This window comes from Coenobita brevimanus, chromosome 21 (genome assembly GCF_032717465.1).
Source record: "Coenobita brevimanus isolate Jiangsu-jjx chromosome 21, ASM3271746v2, whole genome shotgun sequence".
Taxonomy (NCBI): Eukaryota; Metazoa; Arthropoda; class Malacostraca; order Decapoda; family Coenobitidae; genus Coenobita; species Coenobita brevimanus.
Genome location: NC_136974.1, coordinates 37206765 through 37231786, shown reverse-complemented (window position 1 = coordinate 37231786; position 25022 = coordinate 37206765). Strand labels below are relative to the sequence as shown.

Sequence of the window (25022 nt, the reverse complement as noted above, 5' to 3'; positions counted from 1 at the left end):
TGGTGGCTATTGTGACTGGGATTGTGATAGTGAAGGCAGAGTGTGATTTTTTTGTTATTGTGTTAGGGTTTGGCAGTTTTAGCTCTTCAGTGTGATGACATTTTCGCATTTTATACCCTTATCAGTTTTATTTAGATTTTTCGAATTGGAAGAGTTTGATGTAGCCTTCGTTAACCTCTTCACTGCCTGGGTGCTCTCTTATCCTGGTCATGTCGTCTGGTAGCAGCATGAAAAAAAAAAAGTGGAAAAATGCGCCCTTGGATTGAAGTGGCAAAGAATTTCAATTGGTTCTTTTGAAACATTGGCAGCTGTGGTAGAGATTGCCGTAGTGTGATAGGGCTTGTGGGAGAGTGATAGCGATTGTGGTGGTGTGATAGGGGTTGTGTTTGGTATGTGGTGGATTTTGGCTTAGTTCTGAAAAAATGTGATAGCTGTGGTGGTAAGAGATTTATTTGCTAGGGATTTTGGTTGTGATAGTTGTGAAATTGTGGTAGGGATTGTGGTAGTGTGGTAGGGCTTGAGGGTTCACCGTCCCGTTAGTGACCGCGTTCCACTCCCCTCCTCCTCCCTCTCCCTCACCCCCACAACTTTCCTCCACCCCTCCCTCCCTCCCTCCTCACTTACTCCCTCCTCCACCCTTGCACTCAACTCCCTCCCCTTCCCACACCCTTCTACTCCCTCCTTTTCTTCCTTTCATACATCCCTTCTTTCCTAATTTTTTACTGTGGTTTTTTCCTCCATTTCTCTCTTATTTCCTCCACCCTTCCACTTTTTCCCTCCCCTGTCATTCATCATCCTTCCTTCCTTTCCTTCCTACACCCTTCCTTCCTTTCATCCTACAGCCATCCACTCTCCCCCATCCTTCTTCCTTCCCCCACCTATCCACTTCTTCCCTCCCCTCTCATCCTTCTTCCTTCCTCCACCCATCCACTCCTCCCCTCCCGTTTCATCCTTCGTCCTTCCTTCGTTCCTCCCATCCTCACCGTGCACCATCTCTTTAAGTTATTCTTTCCCCATTTAATCCCTTCTACATTGCATCTACGCTATGTAAGACTGATATCACCACCACTACTGACGCCAGTTAAATTGACCGTAACTACTGCCACGTCATCATAGCCGTTTATAATACTGCCACTTTTGTACGCAAGGAAGAGGCAAAAGGATGGAAGACTGCAGGTTGTTCTTTCATATTATATACAACATACGAGGGGCGTTTAGTAGTGAAGGGGTTAGTGATGGATGTATCGAAACCCTTCAGTGTATTGTGTCCCGAAGATTAGTAATGTCGCCTGGCACCAGCAGGAATAAACTGTTAGACGCCACAGGATTGAAGAGGTTGAAGTTATGCCTGCAGTACCACTTATCCAGAACTTACCATTCCACCGGTTAACAACATCAACTACTACTACTACCACCACCACTACTACTACTACTATAGGACAGTGCACTTTTGTTTTACTGCCCATAGCACTGCGACTAAAACACTGCCCTAATGAGTAACAGCCACCACAAGCACAACCATAACTGAGTCTCACATTTGTAACCACCGATCATTCACCACCACCAGAAATAGCGTTCTAACCACTGCCAGTATTACAACCTTCCCTCTTTCTGTTACAACACAACCTCAACATGCACAGGCTACAACCAGAAGCCATGATTAACTACAACCACTACCAGACTCTTATTATTAGTTTTTTTTTTTTTCTTTTAACCACAGCCTTTACATTCACAGCCCGCACGCTGAAACCATGATTGCAACCACATGTCAAACGAATCCATCACTGTTACAGCCTTCTCCTACCAGATTGATCAACCACTGTTACAACTTTCTCTTTTTGCCGCTACAGCCACAGTCTCAACCACCCACAAACAAGGCACTACCAGAACTACAAGCATTTCGAACCGCAAACTATTGTCCTCAGCCAAGACCACTGCTACAACCATTTCAAACCGCAAGAAGTAGAAGGAAAAAAAAAAAACAAAAAAACAAAAAAACGAAATTTCCCTCTGGCTAGCTTTGTCAGGTTTCGCAGTTCATTCACTACGAAGCTACCCATGAGTAAAATCGTCAGACAGTAGCAAGAATTAAAAGTCATGCGAGACATTCTGACCTCTTCGCTACAAGAGATCTCCCGTATGCTGAATTCAGTAGTACGATGGTACCGAGAATAAGATGCAACAGACGTCTTCTGCAATATTAAATCATAACACACTTCATTCTCTTCCCAGCAAGTTGCCATAACCATTACAACCAACCCCAACATCCACACCCTACCACTGCCACTACCACCCACAGACCACACATCCTCACAGCCTCCAATGATGCAACGTTGAGTTTTCGCATGACGAGTGACGTAAGATTATGACGTCAGACCTCTGCACGCTTTCAGAATGTTTCATTTTAAGCGTTACTTTAAATATATATATATATATATATATATATATATATAGATATATATATATCTATATATATATATATATATCATTATCAGCCATTTGCGTATCCACTGCAGGACCGGCCTATCGCGACCGAAGTCGGGACGATACAGCCAATGTATCTCTACCAAGTGGCTTAGGCTGTCTGGTAGAGATTGTATGTAGGGTGAGAAATGCTTATAAGTGTAGTGTTGGAGTGGCTTTGGATGTGTGTATAGTCTGTGAACCAAGTGTAATCGGCCCGCGCAAGCCGACTGGGTGCAAGCATACTTTACAGTAAGCGACACTGGTTCAACCACAGCACCCCTTGTGTCCGCCAATGTAGTACGTGGCCGGGTGAACACTCCCGAAATTTATTACCCTGGTGGGGCGCGAACCTGGCCCACTCGTGCACGAATATATATATATATATGAAGTTTTACATTTTTCATTTTTACATAAGTTCTGATTATTTTCTGTTGTATAATAAATTTTGTATTGTTATTGCACAGTGTGTAATGGTGTTCCTGCGCAGTGATTCTGATGTGGTGTGTATAATTAGTCACTTTCGTCACTTTGCACAGTCTTTGTAGTATGTCATCGTTTTCGTCAGGGAAATAATTGTCAGTCGGTGTGAGACTCAGTTATGCATTAATAGCCTTAATTATCAATCGGTCCCTCAAATCTTCCGTCATTTCCTATGTCATGACCATCTATTATTGGATTATTCTTTATTTTCACTCACTCATCCTTTTCTTCATTATTCTTTCCTCATTCTGTCCATCCCTTCATTTATTCAAGCATCTGCATCACTCATCCACCCTGTTGACGGTATGGGACGTTTTCTAGGTGACACCATGGAATATTGGACCATGAATGTCATAGGAAGAGTCTTTTTGTGTGTGTGTGTGATGTACAGTACAGTATTTTGTATATTGCACCTTTTCATTCTCTTGTATTCGTTTCTTATTCAGTGGTATTAAGTGTTAGTTATTCATTTTCATTCAATACAGCAGGTCACTCTTCCATCAATTTCATTTATATATCTATCTCAGCCCCCCCTCTATCCAGCCACTCAACTCCCTGTTTTTGTCTTGACGTTTTCCACTTCTGTGCATCTATTTATCCACTCATCTCAGCTGATTTCATTCACCCTCTCCTCATCCAGCCAGCCAGCCAACCAGTCATCTTTCCACCTATCTGTCCATCTATCCTCATAATCTTGGCTTCCATCAATTTTCCATCCACCCTTATTTCCAATCATGCATATATCTTTCAGTCCCTATCATCATCCATGGATTTGCTTATCCATTCATCCCTCAGTCCCTCTTATCCATGCTTTCATCCATTTTTTTCTTATCGGTTATTCAGCCTTCCTTCTGTTTTCACCCATCCAACTGTCTGCCATCTATCCATTATTCACCATTCATCTACCTCCCCATCCTCCACCCATCCAACCCATCTGTCCATCCATTCTTCTCCTTTCACCCATTTGTCAACCTGTCCATGTATCGATGCATCCATCCATTTAAACCATCCACCCGTCTGTCCATTCATTGATCTCTTATTATCTATCCACCCATCTACTAACCTGTTTCTCATTATCTTTGCATTCATTTCAGCCATCCTCCCATCTTTACCATCAATCCATCCATTTCAACCATCCACCCATCAAGCCATCTCAGCCATCCAACCATCCACCCATTTCAGTCATCTACCCTTTCATCCATTTCATCCAACCTCCCCTCCATCCATTCATGCAGCCATCCATCCACTCATTGAAGCCATTCCTCCTCACAGTTATCTTTCACACATCTACAGTATCTGTAAATTCATCCATCTTTTCCACATCTTCCAGCCATGCACACATATTGCAGAGGTCAGGTCAGGTCAGGCCAGGTCAGTCATGGCAAGAGTTCTTTGTCAGAATGTAATATGAAGTAATTTGTAAACTCTTCAACCCCATGATATATATATATATATATATATATATATATATATATATATATATATATATATATATATATATATATATATATAGTTGATATCTGTTGATGATTATACAGGTATTCAGCTTAGAGTATTTTTATTTTTATTTTTATTTTTTTTTTTTACTGCAGGGGTGAGATGTCATTTTTTTTTTTCTGCTTAGGACTTCTAACTGAATAAAAGACTCCCCATTGTCTGTGAGCCAGGTAGACTGTAATAATACTGTTAGATGAAAACTTGACCATTATGTATTCGTCCTGGATGACTCCCAATGCTGGTTGAGCAACATGTGAACTCAGGTTGTGACTCTAAACAACTTTTATTAATAACTTTTCCTTCTACAATCAATACTTTCTGATATTTGAGTTTTCGACACAGATGGACACACACACATACATTTCGTAAAAAAATAATGACCATTGACTTTGTCTAGCTGGCTCCTTCTTCAATCCGTACTTTCTGAGATTTGAGTTTTTGACACAGACAGACAGACACAGATTCATTTCGTACAAAAATAATGACCATTGACTTTGTCTGCCTGGCTCAAAGATCATATTGGACCAGCAAGAATAAGACTAAACTCATGTTCCTGGGTTGAAGGGGTTTAGAATAGAGGAGAAAAAAGAAAATGGGGGAATTAAGAGGAGGAAAAGGAAAAGAAGGGATTAAAAGGAAGGAAGAGGAAAAGGAAAAAGGTGGAGGAAGAGGAGGGTGAGAGGGTTTTATCATCTCAATTTGAATTTCACACCTTGTACATCCAAATGCGGTTCCTCAGTGCCCACACCAAGAAAACTGTGCTTTATTGGGGTCGAGAGTTCATTTGCTGTTTTACAAGATGAGCCCAAGCTGGTTTTCTGGAATGGGGGTTGCTATGCGAGACTGCCCTTTGTTAGTTTCTGATGGAAAATGTATGGTGTGAAGTAAGACTCAAACCCTTCACTCTGGTTACTACCTAATTATACAGGCAGTCCACATTCCAATTTAGGGGTTTGCTCTAGAATATCATATTGTACATTTTTACTTAGCTGGTAAATAAGCAGGGGGAAACTTGGCAGCTCAGCTTTTAGATAACAGTGAAAGGAAATAAGCAAACTTTTTCTGTGATGTATAGTGCACCTAATGTAAAATGAAAAAAGTTGCCTATAAATCGAACCTATTGTATTTTTGCAGTCCCCAGGTAACTTTATTTAGCATAAGATATGCCTTTTAAGCTAGAGAGGTTAGTTGTGTTCCTCATGAACCACTTCATTGAAATGGGCTCATCTAACCTACTTATAAGCTGGTAGCTGCAAGAACAAACTGCAAAATGATGTCATCATAACGCAGGATTTAAACATTATTCCATGGGCTCCTACAGAGGAATAGATATATACTGTATATATATATATACATATACCTATATATATATATGACCTTGTTGGAGGGACACAAGAATGACAGCATTGGAAATGAGTTGTTTGAGAGGAGCATGTGGAGTCACATGGAGAGCAGACTGACAAATGAGGAAGTGAAGGAGCATTGTGGTGTGGATGTGGATGTGATAGGAAGCGTTAGGAGAAACACACTGAGGTGGTTTGGCCACGTGGAGAGGATGGAGAGCGAGAGGCTGACGAGGAGAGTGTATGTGAATGAGGGGGAGAGGGAGGGGGAGGCCAAGGATGAGATGGAGGGATGGAGTGGAGAGGTATATGAGAAATGGGGTGTGTGAACTGGTAGCAGGGCAGTGAAATGGTGGGGGACATGGCTACATGGAGGCGATTTGTTTGTGGCCACCCCTTATGGGATTAAGGCGTCTGGCAACAGATAGATAGATATATATATATATATATATATATATATATATATATATATATATATATATATATATACATACAGTATCCCGGTATATATATATATATATATATATATATATATATATTCTATCAATCTATCTGTTGCCAGACGCCTCAATCCCGTTCGGGGTGGCCACAAACAAATCGCCTCCACGTCGCCCTGTCCCCCACCATTTCACTGCCCCGCTCCCAACTCACACCCCCCTCTCTCATATACCTCTCCACCCCATCCCTCCATCTCATATGTATACATATATATATATATATATATATATATATATATATACTGTAAATTAATTTTTGTAAAAGCATGTTACGTTTCCATCGATCAAGATTGAAACATGAGAAAGTCTGATGTATATAGGATATGATATACAGTGTCAGTGTTTTACAACTGGTCACCTGGCTGAGTTCATTCTTTTGACGTGTCCGAGTTGTATACATTGGTTTTCTATAGATTATCTTCAAGTTAGAAATGATTAACTTTAGCGTATTGTATCCATTTTATATATTCTTACCCAGCATACTGTATGTATTTTTTTCCATTCATGGCCTGTTTGTTATTGAATTAACATATAACCTCTCAGCCAATGATAATGCAACACTTCATTATTTCTCCATTTGCAGGAGCGGGTAGCGGGGTGTGAGAGTGAGGGAGAGGGCGAAGGTGAGGGTGAGGAAGGTGGGTCAGGATCAGCACCCCAAGAAGATGCCCCGCCTCCACCCGACGATGCCCCACAACACCCCGCCCGTCGACCCATGAATGCCTTCCTCATATTCTGCAAGAGACACAGAGCACAGGTGCAACTCACCCCCCTTGCAAACATATGGAAAACACTGAATCATTAGGTTGCAAAATGAATGTTTGTGGTCAGTTTGTAGTTTTCTGTTCTTCATGAAAACTCGACTGTATAAAATCTGCCTTAGATCCCTGAATCCTTATTAAGCAGAGTGACAGATTGCTTTAAAGATAAAATTAGAATTTGTACTTTATAAGAGCTGGGCCAAACCTTCTTCACATATATGATACTGCTGCATTAACACGGGATTCCTTGTTACACTAATCCAATTTGGAACTGTTTTGCCACAACATTTGCCGTGGCAGCTTTGAAATGCTGCAGCTCTGCATGATTTTAAAAAAATAATATAAAGGTATTTTGTTTAGTTTTCTCGAAGTTCTGTTAGCTTCTTAATATTTTTATAGTATTGAAAGTGTGCAATTTGTTCATGGATAATGGAGTGTAATGTTGCCTTTTATTGTCAAAATGGAAGCCATAAAACTGCTGTCAGCTGTAATTATAGTAGCAAAGTCATATGTAGAAGTTTGTTTTGTCAGATGATGATTTAGTGGTACATTGCTGTTTTAGTGCAGTAGTGTACATGACACATACAGTGAAGTACTTTTTCCTTCATCCACACATACCTGCAGCCATAACCATGCTTCATTAGTCAGCTTATATTACTGTGTTATGTCATCCGTACAAGTTTAGAGCATTTGCCTCAAGGTTAACACTTACCATTCTTACAGGTGCGAGAAAAATACCCTCACTTGGAGAACCGTCAAGTGACCAAGATTCTGGGAGAGTGGTGGGCTGACCTGCCTCCACACCACAAGACCTCATACACCGACCTCGCCCGCCAGTACAAGGAGGCCTTCCTGCGCGCCAACCCAGACTTCAAGTGGTACAAGATTCCTGCCCAACCTCCTCGCCCGCCCCCTGCTCGCCCCTCTAACCAGAAAGTTCCCCGCTGCAATGCGCTACCCACCACAGACGGGGCTATCACATTTGGCAAGCTGGCTGGTGAGTTGAGATCAAGTTGAGTTTGGTTTTGACAAGTTCAGTGGTTTAGTGCTTAGTTCGGTGTTGACAGGTTCATTGAAATAAAATTACCTAGAGATAGCAAGAATTAATTTGTAAAAAGTCACCATGTTGAAGGAGTTAATATACTGAAATGTTACTTGAAATTTGTCATATATAAGTGGGTGTTTCTCCCAGCATTCATTAACCATGCATGCTAATTCCATCAGTATTCATAGTTTTTAACCTTATCACTCTTTGGACTTTTTATACATTTCTTCCCACCACTCACAGTTTTATTCGGTTTGTGAAGAATATACCATTTCTAAGGGCTAATCAAGGCTGTATATAAGCCCTCCAGTTTGAATGGATCTCTATAAGCTAAGTATAGTTTTCTGAAAGTAGCAGTAACAAGCTAAAAAATGCCTCGGATGGATGAAGTGCCAAAGGAGAATAATGTTTTTGGATGATTATTTGGTTGATTTTAATTTAGTTTGTGCTCAGCCAGTGTTTCACATTTAAACCATCCATTCACGTCAGTGGAAGGTTGTATAGCATTGTAGGTTGAAGATAATTAACCATTTCAGTCCAGGCATTTGATTTATACCATAGTTCATTCTGGCTATCTCCAGACGTTTTAATTCTCCATAGGAAAGACTTTCTGAACTGGAAGTATTAGTTGTAGCTCTCGTTAGCTCCTTTTGTGTGAGAGGTTGTATCCTGAGCTGAATAAAACTATTGGAGGTAGTAAGAACAAACCAAAAAATAAAAAAATTTCCTCAGGGTGGAGGGGGTTAAAAAGGTAATCTATAGAGAGGTTTTGATTGGTAAAGTTAGTTTAAAGTTACATCATTGTAGGTGCTCTGTTTCTTTTTAATAATAGGAATTGCATTAGTGGAAGAATTGTACTGTACCCACATATGGAAAGTGGGTTTAAGTATTTCCATAGGCTAATAAAATTCTTCCATTTAAATTATTCAAACCACTCTAAAATGTAGCCAAACTACATTGCAGTAAGTCCTTGTTATATGTCTGGGAGGCATTCCAAAATATCTTAAACTCTTTCCTACAATGGATACTGCATTTTGGGGTAATGTGTAGAATAGCTTTGTAGGGAGCAGTAGAACTTTAATAAAGGCAGCATTTTTGTACTTTGCTAGGGACTTAATTGCAAAAGAAATATTTAAAACAGGAACATGAGTTCAGGTAACTTGACTGTAGGCAACATATGTCTATCTATCTATCTATCTATCTATAGCCCGACGCCCTAATCCCGCAAAGGGTGGCCGCAGACAAAACGCCTCCAAGTCACTCTGTCACCCACCATTTGACTCCCCTCCCCCCAACTCACCCCCCCCTCCCTCATATACATATGTACTTATTGAAAGTCAGTAGTAATTTAAATGGTGCTTTTAATTCTCTATCTGTCATTTGCCAGACGCCTTAATCCCATATGGGGTGGCCACAAACAAATCGCCTCCACGTCGTTTTGTCCCCCACCATTTCACTGCCCTACTCCCAGCTCACACCCCCCTCTCTCATATACCTCTTCACTCCATCCCTCCATCTCATCCTTGGCCTCCCCCTCCCTCTTTCCTCCTCCACCTCACTCACATACACTCTCCTCATCAGTCTCTCACTCTCCATTGATTAGGATAATTGAAAGATATGGCAGTCCAGGTGATGCCTTTTGATATTAGGAATTGCATTACCGTATTGTTGTTGTTGTTTTTTTCTAAATGAGGCAGTTATACATTAATGTTTTCTTACTTTCTAGTTGAGGCACTAATGTTTCATTGTTTTCTTTATTGTAGGTGAGGAGCACATGCATTATTATTTTCATTAATTCTAGATGAGGCACAGATGGGTGGGCTGAGCACACTGTTGTCACCAGCCGCCAGCAGCAGCAGCAGCAGTGTGGGGTCTCCCGCCACCACCAGCCTCACCACTGCCTCGTATACCCCAGTCACCACGTCTTACACACCAGCAGCCACTGCCACGTATACCCCTCCCACCACGACCTACACCTCACCCACCACCACCACCACCTATATCCCACTCACCACATACACTCCACCACCTACTTACACCCCTGCCACCACCTCCTCATACACTCCTGTCCCAGGTCCCTCCTCCCCAACTGGTTCCTTCAGTACTAGTTCCTCTTCCCTTGGTGGTGGCTCTCTTTTAGTGCCTGCCACAGCCACCATTGCCACCACTAATGCTGCGGCTGCCACCTCCATGAGTACAAATACGGCTGCCAGCAGTCTGCCATCGTGGGGAGGCTCCCTGCAGCGCCTTGCCCCTCTGCCACTAACTACCACCACTTGTAACGGCCCCAAGCCTGCCACATCAAGTGAGGTGGCAGGTGGCTCTGCATCAATTGATCCTCCACCCGCCATGACCCCGCCTAAACCGCCAAAAAAGCGTTACCTCCATGAAAATCTCCTGAATTCCCAGAACTCATCACCTCCTCAGCCTCCACCACAGCTGCCACCACAACCACCACCAGGGTCAGACAGGAGTAGGGCAGCCCCTGATACAGCTCAGGTAATGCCACAACTAACTTCTTCATTGTGTTTTTATTTCTGATGTCATACCTGGTATTTTTGTGCATTACCTCACTGAGATGGGGTGGCAACAAAATACTCACCATTCATTTCCTGCCTTGATTCAGCTGAAGGTCCTCTTCCCATCCCTGTCCTCTTCTGTGTACTGTATTTAGTTTACTCTTCACCCTCTTTTCTCTTGTTATATTTGTAATATGCTTCTTACTTGCTTATTCACACTGCAGTTCCTCTTCCCATCCCAGTCCTCATTTATGTATTGTATGTAGTTTACTCCTCATCCTCTTTTCTCCATTATTTGTGATATGCTTCTTACCAACTGATTCACACTACAGTTGTAGTGAGTACATGAAACAGAGAAACTGTTGTGTCCCCTCTACACACAAATGATGGGTTGCTTCAGTTTTACAAGTTACAGAGGGAGGAAAAGAATGTTAGCACCTTCACTCCCAGCTCCCCTCACCTGCTACTATGCCCTTCTCTCCCTCACGGTAGCTTGTCTAGTGCCTATGTGTAGGTGCTCTTATGAAAGTGTGTTTCTTGTCCATGGTGCTGTAAATCTATTTTGTTATAACTCCCTCTTGCATTCCCTGTGATCAGATCATAACGTATCGTGCTTAACACTAGTGTTATGTTAGGGTGCACTCTGGCACTTCAGCAAAGGGGGGTATTAATCTATCAAAACAAAAAGAAACTGCTTGTAAAAACTAACTATTCACAATTGAATGAAGATTTGAAGCACATGTAAGATAAACATAGTTGAGGTGATCTAGCAGTTGTTTTCTTCACTTTTATATTAACTTCTTTCTTTTAGTGATAGAACACTGATGATGATACTGGGGACCACATTTTTGTGGGCTTGAGAGGCTTTTTACACCGTGTCCTCACAATTTTATACGTTTTACACATAACACAGAAACATTTTCAGGTGTATTATTATATGCCTTCCTTCCCTATTAAAAATACAGAAACATCAAGAAAATATTATGGAGCAATATACACTCAGTCATTGAGTAATGCAGACAACAGGGAATGGACAAGGACTGTGCTACTCAAACCCGCATCACTCAAACAATATATTTGTATGTATAACGGTGTGATGTGTTCTGGCCACTTTCCAAAACTCTCACTTTTACCCCTTGTTACCACCCTGCCCTACATAAATTACCCCCTGCTTATATCCACCATCAGGTAAAGCACTGAAAAAGATATACTGTAACAACTGTAATTAAGAATGTGAATTGTATTAAAATAGCATTAACAAAAACAAAAGTTAACCTGGATACCCATGTGTTGGTTCGTAGATCCCCGGCGTTCTCCCCCCACCGCCCTCCCCCAATGTTGTTGTCATAAAGTTTCGCCTTCTCTCGTATCACATGGCCTTTGGTAGGGACGTTGTTCTTTCTCTTGAGCACCACATAACACCCTCTGAGCCTCTCAGTCAGCTTCAAGACAACATGATGAACTTTTACTGCCGCCAGGTTTGTATCACCAGGTTTCCCACGCACAATCTTCTCTATCCTCTCCCGGTCCTTCCATATTATTCCGATGGTGCATTCATTTATGCCATGCATTTTTGCCATTTCTGCCTGCCTCTTTCCCAGTTATCTCATAATTCTGGGCATATGTGAAGGTGTGCTGCGTTCTTAGTGGCTTGGGTTGATCACTCGGCATGACTAAGAGTTATTGTCCTTGTTTTACACTCAAACACAGAAAAAAGACCTTGTTGCACAGTGCGGGTAGAACTCAGTGAGACGTAAGAAAGGACTGATAGCCGTGTGCTCAGTCAGTCTGAAATGTGCAGAGTGAAATCGAACAAAGAATGTGGAACTGAACACTAACTTACAAGAACACATAGATGAGTACAGTAATTTTTTTCTGGTTAGCAAACATTTTCATTCCATTTCGTCCTCTAAAATTGCGAAACTTATATGAGTGTGGGATAAAACTCTATGAGATATGGGAAAGTACTGATAGTTGTATGCTTTGTCAGTCCAAAATGTGTTTGGAAGTGCGAAGTTGAACAAAGAATGTGGAACGGAACTCTAACTTCCGAGAGCATAGAGATGAAAGAGTAATTTTTTCTGATTAGCAAACATTTTTGTTCCATTTCGTCCCGTAAACTTCCAAAACCCTCGTGGGTGTGGGTTTTGTCCCCTAAAATTGCAAAACCCCATGAGTGTGGGATAGAATTTGGTGAGACGCAAGAAAGGACTGGTAGCGGAATGCTTAGTCGGTTCAAAATGTGTTGGGAAGCGTGATATCGAACGAATAATGTGCAACTGAATGTTAACTTATGAGAACACATCAATGAAAGAGCATTTTTTTTCCGATTAGCAAACATTTTTGTTCCATTTTGCCCCCCAAATTATAAAATATATGAGTGTGGGGTAGAACTCACTGAGATATGAGAAAGACTGATAGCCGCAAATTCAGTCGGTCCAAAGTGTGTTGGGAAATGCAAAATCAAACGAAAAATGTGGAACTGGACATTAGCTTAGGAGAACACATGGATGAAAGTAATTTTTTCCTTATTAGCAAACATGTTCATTGATTATGACCTCTCACAATATCCTGAGCGTGTTAGAACAAAAGCATGTTACTCAACCGTGTGTTAGTCATGGACTGAGTGTACAAAGTAAATAACAGAGGAAGAGGTACTAACGAGTTTTCTAAGCATATGAAAATATAACCCAAGATGTTGGTTGTACTCCAGGCATTTCCACTCCAAATTGCTTAAATATCTGAATTTATTCTTACCTGTAGGTTGTAGATGGTGGCTACCATCAACCGTGGGAGGTACTACCATGAAAGTGAAATTTGCCTATAAGCTTGGTAACCAGCCACATATGCATCACTCTTAGGCAGAACACATTCAGCCACAAGTATTCACTCTGTGATCCTTCTTCTGAGTGACTAAATAAAGTCAGAGTCCAAGCTGAGACACTTATACTGTACTTGTAGTGTTACAAATCTTATAACATATCTCAAATTTCATTATTCCCTAGAGCTTCCAGTAACTGTTGGGAAGTAATTAGTTTATTTTGGCTCTTGGTGTTGCTTCCAGTATATAGAAAGCATCAGCTGTACCCTGACCATTCCCAATATGAGGATTCCTTAAGAGGAATCATAGCATCATTTTTAGATTAGATTAGACTATCTGTATTCTTCCATAAATCTCCACACTCATGCCAATGGTATTTCATAACAGGTCCTCTTCCTCATGACTAGTGCACATCCACTGTCCTTATTTTACTGTTGAATGTTGGTTTTGTAGCTCAGTATTGTCCTTTTGTGACCTTCACTCATTCAGGCTTACACATTTACCACCAGTTGCTCCATTTAGTGCTCCTCACAATTTTCAATCCAGTTACACTCATTTGTTATCTGTCTTCTTACATGGTAAGTACAACACCAAGACACTTGATGGCAGTGACACTCCACATTTAGAGGATTCAGTCTTATTATATTGGCAATAACTTGGTTTTAAAAATTGTCATCGCCTGCTAATATCCAATGTTTGCCTAGGGTGGGAAGATCCAGACATAGTTCCTATTCTCATTAGGGACATGAATTAGAGCAGAAAGAAAGCCCCAGGTGTAATAATTCCTAAGTCTGAGACTGCTTGCAACACAAATGCTAGATGTCAGGGCCACCAATTCGAGTCCAATAGTTTTAGCAATGTTAAATCATATTTCTCTGAAAGATTCAACATTTCTCAAAGGTAATATGCCGAAAGTTGAGGGAGTAAGCTAGCAGATGTGCTGTCTGTGGAACAGAGGCTTGTTTATTGTAAGTGTTAAGATTTTTGCACCTGTTTGTTAAGGGGTATATGTTAGTAATAGAAACCTACCCATCCTTCATTGAATCTTATGTCAGCAGCTCATAAAACAATTGTAGCCACTAATGTAATACCTCCAGCAATGACTAGGCTTTCACTATCCACCAGCATCCCGTCACTACAGACACCTCTTCCCCGTTGGTGCATCACCTGCATGGGAAAAGGGTTAATTCTAGGTACAACTCCCTTTGAGGAGAAGGTCCTGTCTTCCAGTGGACCTATATGGACTGTTACAATCACATTTACATTTACAAATTATCAGTAAAGTTTTTTGTATTTCCATTTCATGATTTACCCTTCTGTGTTGCTCTGAATAAAACATCATTTTATTTTATTTACATTAGCTTTAAGGCAATTGAATTTTATTTAGTAATTTGTTTTCAAGATATAACGCTTGCATCAGATGTAAGAATTCTGTAATTTTTTTCATATTAAAGATATTATTTCTTAATTTGGAGAACATAGTATAATGTATTATAATTCAATAATCTTTTACAGAAGAACCCAAATGAGGAGCGTGGTAGCCTGGGTAGTGGGTGGCCGGGTCGACCGAGGCCTGATTGTGAAGTAGAGGGAGCTGAGGGACCACAGCGTCTCCGGCCTCCTAATGGTTGTGTTCCCCCTGACACTCCTCATGGCCCTGCACCACCAACACACCCCCTCCTCTACCCTCGTTCCCCTTCGCGGGAGGATCAGCCTCTTAATTTAACCACAGAGACAACAACCCTGTGTGCATCCCAACAACAGCTGATCAACAATATAGTGGACAAAATGTGTGGTGCTCCAAACCACAACAGTGCTGGTGGGGAAAACCGTTCAGACTTCCCTCGCTTCTTTAGGCCAGAAAACCTGAACAATAATAATAATGAGATGGAAAAGCCTGCATTTCACAAAGCTATTGATAAGAGAATAAATGGGATGTATGATGTGAGTTTATTAGTGTCTAAAGCCATTGACTTGGTGATTGACCGAGCATATGATGATGAAAAAGAAAAGAAAGAGAAAATGCAGAGGGACGAGGGCAAAGGTCCACCTCAAACTGAAAATAAAACAGTGAGTTCATCAAATGGTGCAACAGATGCCAAACAAGGGGAGGAAGGAGAGTGTGAAGTTGGGGAGGGGGGCGGGAGGGACACAGTCAGTAGTACCAATACGAATGGAGTTTCTATGCAAAATTCACGGCCTCGGAAGAGACAGAAAGAGGATGGATTGGAAGATGGGGAAGTCTCACCTAAAAAGGTAAGTACTGTTTAAATGCCTAATGAAAAACTACTGTATGATGCAAAGTAAAAAGTTTACGTTTAGCTTTTCTGTGATGTGAATATTATTAGAATAAAACGTGTTCCCAGCCACAGAGTGAGGCTGAATAGGTAGAGACTGTGAGTACTGTACCTTTAAATGTTTAGGTAGTGTGGTGAACAGTGGCAATGTTTAGAGGATAAATTGCTTGAAGGGGTAACTACAGCAGGGAAGAAAGATGGTAGGGTTTGCCGGTATGCCATGTGGAGCAGGTGAGTCAGGTGGGGCTGTGGAGGTCGAGGGGGATGCAGCTGGTGAGTCAGGTGGGGCAGTGGAGGTGGAGGGGACGGCAGTGGGCAAGTCAGGGGAGGTGGTGAGGGGAGGGTCCTCCATCTGCTCCCCGCTACTGCTCACATTTTCGGCAATTTCCTTCATCTCTTCTTGTTTGTCTGTTTCACTCCTTATTTTGTTATGGACACATTTTCAGTATAACAACTTAGCATTTGTGAAATAACCGTTATTCAGGTGAATTCAAACGTTATTATAGAAACTGGGTATTTATTCTAACCTACCATACCGTTATTGCTGAGTTATTGCAGAAAACATTATTGTCGAAGTCATTACTGGTGAGATCTCACTGTAGACTCCCCTTGAGCACCTTCCTCACGAGCCTCTAAATCACGATGGGCGTGTTGTGTGGGGAGGGGGGTTGCGGAGTCAGGGAAAATAGTGGCCATTCCTTGCTTCTGCCTCGCGTATTGTCGGCTAAACTTGTGCATGCAAAGTTTTATGGTTATAATTTTTGGTCACTCATGTACTATGCGACTCGCGCACTGTGATCATGTGTACTGTGTGAGCCCACTGTACCGTGGTGCACCAAGGACTTAGTGAAAGGTGTATCTAAACCTTTCCATCCAAAAGACTCTCCCAAGCTGAATAAGATTGTCAGGTGGTAGCAAGAATAAACTACAGAAGATGCCACTATACTGAAAGGGTTAAGTATACTGGAGTGCAGGAGTCTAACTTCCAGTCCCTACACCCCAATTAGGGTAATGCTACCAATGTTCATTATAAGTCAGGGATGTATGCCAAAATATCACAACATTTTCCATGCTGTACAACTTGTACAGGTACTGTAGCTTAGTAGAAGTTGACAAATCAGCTTTAACAGTAACAGTGGAACTTTGATAGGCAATTTTTCATTTATTATTGGTGGACTTAAGGAGAAAGAACGTTAACAAAAATGACGTTGCAAGAACCCACTGTACCGTATAGAATAAGGTATTATTACTTAATTCTGAACTACACACAATTCCTCCCTCTCATTTTGATTTTTCCTTAGAGACGAGAAGGTGGTGTGGGACGTACAGGGCGGGCTAGTGGGCGAGGAGGTGCCGGGGCAGCTGGAGGGCGGTCCAGAGCCCCACGTGCCTGCAAGGGCAAAATATATGAGGAGTTGATCTCTGAGGGTGTGCTGCCAGCCCCACGTAGGGCACGCTCTCGCAACACAAGGTGAGATGTGATGGCCAGGCTGTCAGTTTCTACAGTAAATCTTGTTTTTTGTACTTTCAGTATAAGCCACTCACTGATAATTATTTTCTGTAATAGAATTTACCAACTAGAGTTTTTCTGGACTGAAAATTGTGGGATGCGATGCAACCACTGGCAGAGTTGTGTGAGATATGCCTATCCTTTTCACGTGTACAATAACCCCTCAATTATCCAACATAATAGAGCTAAAGGCATGTCTGGATAGTGGCTCTGTCCAGATAGTGGACTTCTCCCCAGCCCCCCTTTGTACATACCCTAACTTTGAAAGCCATTGTAAAATGCCACTACACTACATTGTACAACACTTATTCCTGGTGTTTTACACTACTTTCAATGGTCAGGCAGACCTATAAACCACAGCCAATAAATAATTATGGTCAACCAGACTCATCATCCACAGGCAGGCAATCACCAATGGCCCGGTTGGGCGAAAATGCTTGTTCAGCTTTAATTATCACCCGGATGGAAGCATTTTGTCCGGATAAAATGCAAAAATGTGAATAATGATTTTGAACAGCCAGATCACAGCAGCCGGATAATGGATGGTCCAGATAATTTAGGGATTACTGTATAATTTTCTGTTAGATTAATGCCTCTAACTGTAGCTTTTCTATCAGTGTTTATACAGTACCACCTTCATAACGATAAATTTCAAATTCCTAGCAGTGTGATGTGAGTGTAAATTCTAGATTAAAATTTTTTTTTCTCATTTATTTTAAATGTTTTCCTCATAATGTGCATCATTATATTATCAGTTTAAAGTTTGATTTTTCATAACTCATAGAGTTAACTAAATTTTATGCTTCTTTCAGGTTGGAGGAATCAGAGGGAGGAGGGGGTCCAGAGAGGGAAGAGGAGGAGGACAATCCTCCACCCTCTAACCAAGAAGAGGAAGAAGAGGAAGAAAATGAGGAGGAGACCATTGAAGAGGAGGAAACTCTTCACTCCAAGCCACCAGAGGGAGAGAGTGGGTGAGTAAAGAATGTGTGTGTATTGCAACCTCTTGTTTGTGTTATCCATTCAGATAAAAAGTAAGGTGGGAGATTTGACCTGGTTATATACTGAGTTTGCATGCACCATATCACGAGTATGCTGTATTACACTTAAAATCTTACAGTAATACAATACTGTCTCGGTATTAAGTGGGCGTTGATTGTACCATCCATTCATCATCCAGTCCTACATTGCATCATGACAAGCATAGGAGCCTGGGGCTAGGCTAGTTGGTCCTGACGTTTAAGATGAGAGTGACCAGCCTCACTCATCCCTAAGTAGCATTACGTGAGCAGTAAACCCCAACCACACCTTGGATATAAACCTGCACCGGCTCGATCCGATTGGAGCCTCTTAATTGCCCGCTGAATCACCAGGTGCCATAATATGGTTATATGGTTACCACCGAGCATAGTAAATGGTTTCCTGGTGTACAGGAAACCATCTGACTTGTCCGTGTAGAGTCACCCTTAGACAGAAGGAAGAGGAAAGAATAAAGGAAAGAAAGACAGAAGAGGAAGGATGGAAAGAAGTAAGAAAGGAAAGGGCAGGCACCTGAGAGCAACACTACATCGAGTGAGTGGATGGTGAGCGCCCCCCATCAACCACTAAATACTGTATCTGGTTACTTTTACTTAGAATTTTCAGAACTGGATATATCCTGGCAAAATTGTCCACTGGAAAAATAGTGAAAACAGGTGTACCAGTAAACACAGTGAGATCTGTGCAGTATACTTAGTCCTTAATTTAAGTTATTTTTTCTAATAGTTTTACCATAATTAAATTGCAGATGCTAATGGTTTAACACCTGTTGTTCATGTAGAGTTACTTATGCTTTACTTATTTAATTATTTTTTATTATTATTATTATTTTTTTAAGCCAGATTAGTTTAACCTATGAGTCACGAACCAGAAGCACGTCTCACATAAAGTTGTTTCATTTCACTTGCATTAGCATTTCACTTAGACACCTACATTTTAAGTAAGGGCTGACTGTCTCATGGAAATGTTGAATAGACAGAGAGTGAAGGTGATAATGAGTGTTATGATGGTTGCCAGGGACAGCAGCAGCCGGAGATCAGAAGAGGGGGGAAGGAGAGGACGCAGGCAACTTAGGCGGCTACACCCCGAGTAAGTATACCCTCTGTTGAAGTGTTTTAAGATTGAATGGACTTATTTTTGTACTGTAAGTTGGTTAATGATTCCCATCAGCACAGTACTCACCCTGAGCTGGAGTCCATTTTCCAGAGACTCAGGTCCTCCAGTGTGTCATAAACCTTCAAATGTCACCATTATAACGCTAATAACTACTATCTTTATTGACTACATACAAGGGCTGTTTCATTCAGGACTGGTGTAATTGTATTAGCAGAGGTGTTTTCATAACATTTGGATGGGTCTTGTGGAAGATCAGGAATTTATGTTTTGACAAAATTTAGATAGCCAGAGTGTTCCCTGCATCATCCATTTGAACAGTGATAACTTCTTTAACTACTTGGTAGTGGCAAGGGGAGCATCCCAGGTTTACAGCATATACAGTACCTTGTACTATTGACCATTCTCTGCAGGCTGTTTATGTTTCTCTCTCTCTCTCTCTCTCTCTCCATTGGGTCATAACCATATATACATCCCTTGTCTTTCAAGTAACTCGTTTTGCCGGCCTTATTTCTTCACAAGTGAGTAAAAACTCTTACAAAGCACACTAGCATAAGTGTATTAAGGGATAATTTAGCAAAACTTATTAAAATATCATATCATATTGTTTATAAAGGCTCCAACATGCTTGCATACCATGCATAGGCCTTGGTGACCTAAAAGCAGTTCAGCATGCTGCTTGATCTCTAGCAGCCTCCTTATTTAGTCCCTTATGCCTGAGGCCACATTCTGTGACTGTCCCAGGTCACTTTTGGTCTGCTTCACAGTGCCACCCTTACTGTTCACACAACCAACCTTCTGCACCCAGTTCTTCTCTTCCATCCTCTCAAAATGACCAAACTATCTCAATCTACCCTTCATAACAACACCAATACATTCCAGTCCCATACACTTATCTGCATATAAATACATACATACATACACCATCTAATCTTGTGTTGCTCCATGATGAGTGTAGGAGCCTGTGGCTAGGCAAGTGGGTCGTGACATATGAGAACGACCAGCCTCATTTATCCCTGAGTGGCAGTACGTGAACAGTAAACCCCAACCACCCCTTGGATATGAGCTGACACAGGCTTAGTCTGGTTGGAGTGCCTTAATTACCCACTAAACCACCAGTCACCATAATTTGGTTAATGATTACCACCCAGCATAGTAAATGGTTTTCTGGAATGCAGGAAACCATTTGGCTTGTCACTCAGTGTAGAGTTACCGGTAGACAGAAGGAAGAGGAAAGAAAGAAAGAAAGAAGTACATAAGGAGGAAAGAAAGAAGGAAGGAAGTGAGGAAATGCAGCCACCCAAGAGCAGCACTACATCGAGTGAGTGGATGGTGAGCACCCCATATATATATATATCATTTATGAAGGCTTCAACATACTTGCATGTGTTGGTCTTGGTCACCTAATGGCAGCTCTGCACACTGCTTGATCTCTGGCAGCCTCCTTATTCAGTCTCTTATCTCTGAAGTTACAGTCTGTTGAAGAAAGAGTAGGAAGAGGAAGAGGGGTGTTTGAGAGAGTGAGAAAGATGTGGGAAGATAAAGTAGCGAGGAGGCACTTCTGTCATGGCCATTCTCTGTTTGGGGATTCTAAGGTGGGAGTCTGGAGTTGATGATGATGATAAGGTACATGCTTTTTATGGTGAAGTGATTATACTGCTCTTCCTGTACACTTAATAAGAAAAAGATTTTAGGAATAAATTTCAATCTTTCCAGTGATTTCAACCTAGAAGCTCGGATTGAAGCACTACCATCACTCAGCCTGGATGAGTTCACTCGGCGAAAGAAGGAACGGAAACGTACATCATCAGCCTCATCCACTCCTGTCGCTGCCACTCCTGTCCCCAATTCCCATACAGTCACACCTCTTACCTCCACATCCTCACGTGAGTAAAACCACATGATACTTTTATATTTGGGTTAAAACGAGAAAATAATAATGTGTTGTTGTTGTAGTTTAGTCTCAGGTTCATCTCATTTTAACCCAGTAGACTGTAGGAAACTGGTCACTTCAGTTGACTGCCCCCTGAGATCTTTGTTGAGGTTATATTGTATTATGAGAGTGAGGTGCATGAGTTCAGTAAGTGTTTTTTGGTGTTAGGAACTGCATTACAAGTCTATAGGGTGTATCAGTTACTTGAGAAAGTTATTCTAGCTGGTGAAACAGTATTAAAAAAAAAAAATGCATATAGTATTGTGAAAAGTAAGTAACATGAATGGACTTAGGTGTAATGATGTTATTTTATTTTGATGTTGGGTACCAGTTTCTCTGATTTTGATACAGAACCACTGGTTAATAATAATGATGCCCCTCAACTCTTTATGTCTCTCTTCCCTGAAAGGAGGATGGTGGAATGCAGAAGGGTAGCTTCAGGTTCACATTCAGATGAGGCAGGGGTCACAGCAACAGCATTAACATGATTTTTGGTGAAGTTACTGTAACAGATATTGTGAAGCACAGTTTAGGAAAATATACAAATTTGGATGGCTTGTCTCTGAGTTGGAACCAGAATTACTCATACTGAAGAACTGAATGATTGATGATAACTTGTGTAGACTAATTCATGAGGCACTTCACTTATAGCTGCGCTACTTTTATGTTTTTGTGTACAGATTTGTAAGCCCTACCCCATCCATTTATAAGTAAAAAGTAGGATTAGGATGACCATTTATTAGTGCAGTTTAGGATAAAGATGATAATGGTAATGATGACAGCAGACAGCAATAGTACTGTCTTAAATGTAGTAATAGAGGTTTTACAGTCAGACAATGAGTTATTATGGACTGGCAGTTAAGCAGGTAAAGTTTTTGCATTTTGGCAGAGGCTACAAGCGTTAGTGTTGTGAGCAGCAGCAGTCGAGTGTCTGCTCAAGCCGACTCCACATCAGATACCCCTGCTGCCCCTCCCACTTCCACCTCCACCTCACCGCCCACCTCACCAACCCCTGCCACTCCCACCACTCCTCGAACAGGAGTCACCAGTAGTATTAATGGAGGGAACTCGTCGGACGGAGAGACCACCTCCTCTCCAACCCCTTCCTCCTCCTCCTCCTCCCAGCTCAGCCCAAGTGGAGAAGGTGGAGGTGGCCCTGGGGGAGGAGGGGAGGGGGGTCCACTTATTGGATCACAGAAGAGGAAGGCACGCAAACAGACGATCACAAGGCATGACCCAGTCAATGCACGCAGAGGTTTGTTTATTTGTTTTCAAATGTGCGAGACTTTTTAGTTGTTGATGATTTAGTTATATTTTTAGTGCTGTTACTCCTTTACTGAAACAGTAAGTCCACATTATGAGACATTCCAGATTATCAACTTTTCTCTTGTTACTGGTCCTGGAACGTGGGGCAAACAAGTAAACCAGCTTTATAAGTAGCCATGGAGCTTCAGTAGGCAATTTTTCAGTTAATTATTGTGTCATTAGTAGCAGAATAGAATGTCAGTACAGGCAACATTTAATGCTGGTTTTCTGTCAGTCACTATCACCAGTTAAATTAGTCAGTTAAGATCACTAATTCTCACCTGCCCACTGCCCTAATTGTCTGTGTTACTCCTACCTCTTAGCCTTATTACAGTAATTAGTATATATATACCGTATATATAGACAGATAGATAGATATAGATGTATATATAGATATATAGCTGTTATTGCCTTTCGTCATTTTAATTCATCCATCATCCAATTCTACGCTGCCCCATGAGGAGCGTAGAAGCCCAGGGCGAGGCAATTTGGTCCTGACACTTAAAGATGAGAGTGACCAGCCTCACTTATCCCTGAGTGGCATTACATGAGCAATAACCCCAACCACCCCTTGGATATAAACCTTCATTGGCTCAATCCGATTGGAGCGCTGTAATTACCCAGTAAACCACCAGGCGCCTAATTTGTTTATATGGTTACCACCGAGTGTAGTAAATGGTTTCCTGGTGTACAGGAAACCATTAGGCTTGTCACTCAGTGTAGAGTCACCCATAGGCAGAAGCAAGAGGAAAGAATGAAGGAAAGAAAGACAAAAGAGGAAGGAAGGAATGGAGAGAGGAGAGGAAAGGGCAGACACCCGTGAGCAGCACTACATCGAGTGAGTGGATGGTGAGCGCCCCCACCTACTTTCGTCATTTTAAAATACCAGGAATTTTGTTTACATTTTGCTATCAATCTCAGTTGATTTTCTTCCCAAATTTCCTCATCACAGCTGTTGCCAGCTGTTTTCCTTTCCATTGTGTATGTTTGTATGCACATACAACATAATATTAGAAACTAGTATCTGAACATTCAGTTTACAAATCAACTCACACTATTTCATGATCTTACAGATACGAGTGTGGTGGAACAAAGTGTGCTGACCAGCATGGGTTTGGCTGCCCTGGCGGAGGTTGCCCTCAGCCAGCCTGTCATGAAGCTCTGAGTCAGTCTGTAGATCTTTTGAGTCAACCATGACCTGACTCAACTGGTCATGAAGCTGTTAATCAGCTGGGGAAGTTCTGAGTCAGTCAGTGAAGTTATGAGTCAACCAGGGAAACTCTGGGTCAGTCATTCAAGCAACACAAAACTCAGAGTCAACTACGTACATAAAAGTATTAACAGTGACACAATGCAAATACTTGTGTTTCAAGTAACGGGTGAAGTATTTCAGACATGCTGAGTACAGATCCTTCTGAACTGCTGTTCTAGGAAACAAAATTATGAATTTAGCAGAAAGAATAATTTGTGCTTTCAGTGTGCCACAGTGAAATCTCCACGTGGGAAAATGATGAGTTGTCGTTGATACACTAGATCTCATACTAATTATTCAGCAGTCATGGCAGTGCAGTGTTTAGCCCCTTTACTCTGTTAATGTATTTTTTGTTTTATTTTTGCTACCAAACTGATGATGAAGAATAGTGAAGATCTCATATTGAAGAGGTAAATTGGAGGCTTTATTTTACCCCTCCTGCATATATAATCTCTAGACCTTTGTAAAATTGTTTGGAGGTAACATGAATTAAAAAAAAAAAAAAAAAAAGTGTTCTCAGAGTGAAGGGGCTAAGGATCTATTGAAAACTTGGCTAGCTACAGGCTCAACATTTCTCAAGTGTACAGAAACAATTCGTTTTGTTTGCTGCATGCAGATGTGAACTTATTGTCTCACAGATCAGAGACTTGAAGTTAATCTGAAGTGTTATAAGTTGCAGTGTGATTTTTTTTTTTTTCAATCAGGATAATTCTTCACTACATGAACTCCTGTGTCTCTCATTGGCTTTTATTTTCCCATGAATGTCATGAAGTGAATTGAGTTGTGCAGTCTTCAGTTTTTATTTTTTGTTTTGCCACAATTCACCAGCTACTAGTGTTGTGAGAGGGACACAGTGTATAGTTTTGTTGTCTTGTTTTTGTTGATAATACTTTAGTTTTATTGTGGCAAGTTTGCACATCGTACAAAAGGCAAGTTGCCACACTAATCTCAAGAGTTTTTCCTAATACTTGGCAGTCCTGTATACTGGTGTCGCCTTGGCAGTGATTAATTAAAGAGACTCTTACTCATAAGGAGTCTGATTAGGCTTTATCACAAGCCCCTTACACTGAAGTAGAGCTAGGATAATTGAAATTTCTGGTAGTCCTTTCATCTTGATTGATAGAAATCAACAATAGGGTCTTTTTAGG

General features: G+C 41.3%; 1 protein-coding gene across 1 annotated transcript in view; it reads left to right on the top strand.

The window, feature by feature from the left end:
* Positions 1-25022, top strand: part of LOC145392215 (uncharacterized) — a 103453-nt gene extending 78431 nt beyond the window's left edge. The window contains exons 2-12 of the mRNA XM_080266667.1: positions 6867-7040; positions 7768-8041; positions 9891-10038; positions 10192-10588; positions 14945-15685; positions 17028-17197; positions 18049-18207; positions 19289-19360; positions 21101-21270; positions 22207-22572; positions 23696-25022. Coding sequence (XP_080122793.1) covers positions 6867-7040; positions 7768-8041; positions 9891-10038; positions 10192-10588; positions 14945-15685; positions 17028-17197; positions 18049-18207; positions 19289-19360; positions 21101-21270; positions 22207-22572; positions 23696-23787 — 2763 coding nt within the window. The 3' untranslated portion in view covers positions 23788-25022. The remainder of the gene's footprint in view (positions 1-6866; positions 7041-7767; positions 8042-9890; positions 10039-10191; positions 10589-14944; positions 15686-17027; positions 17198-18048; positions 18208-19288; positions 19361-21100; positions 21271-22206; positions 22573-23695) is intronic.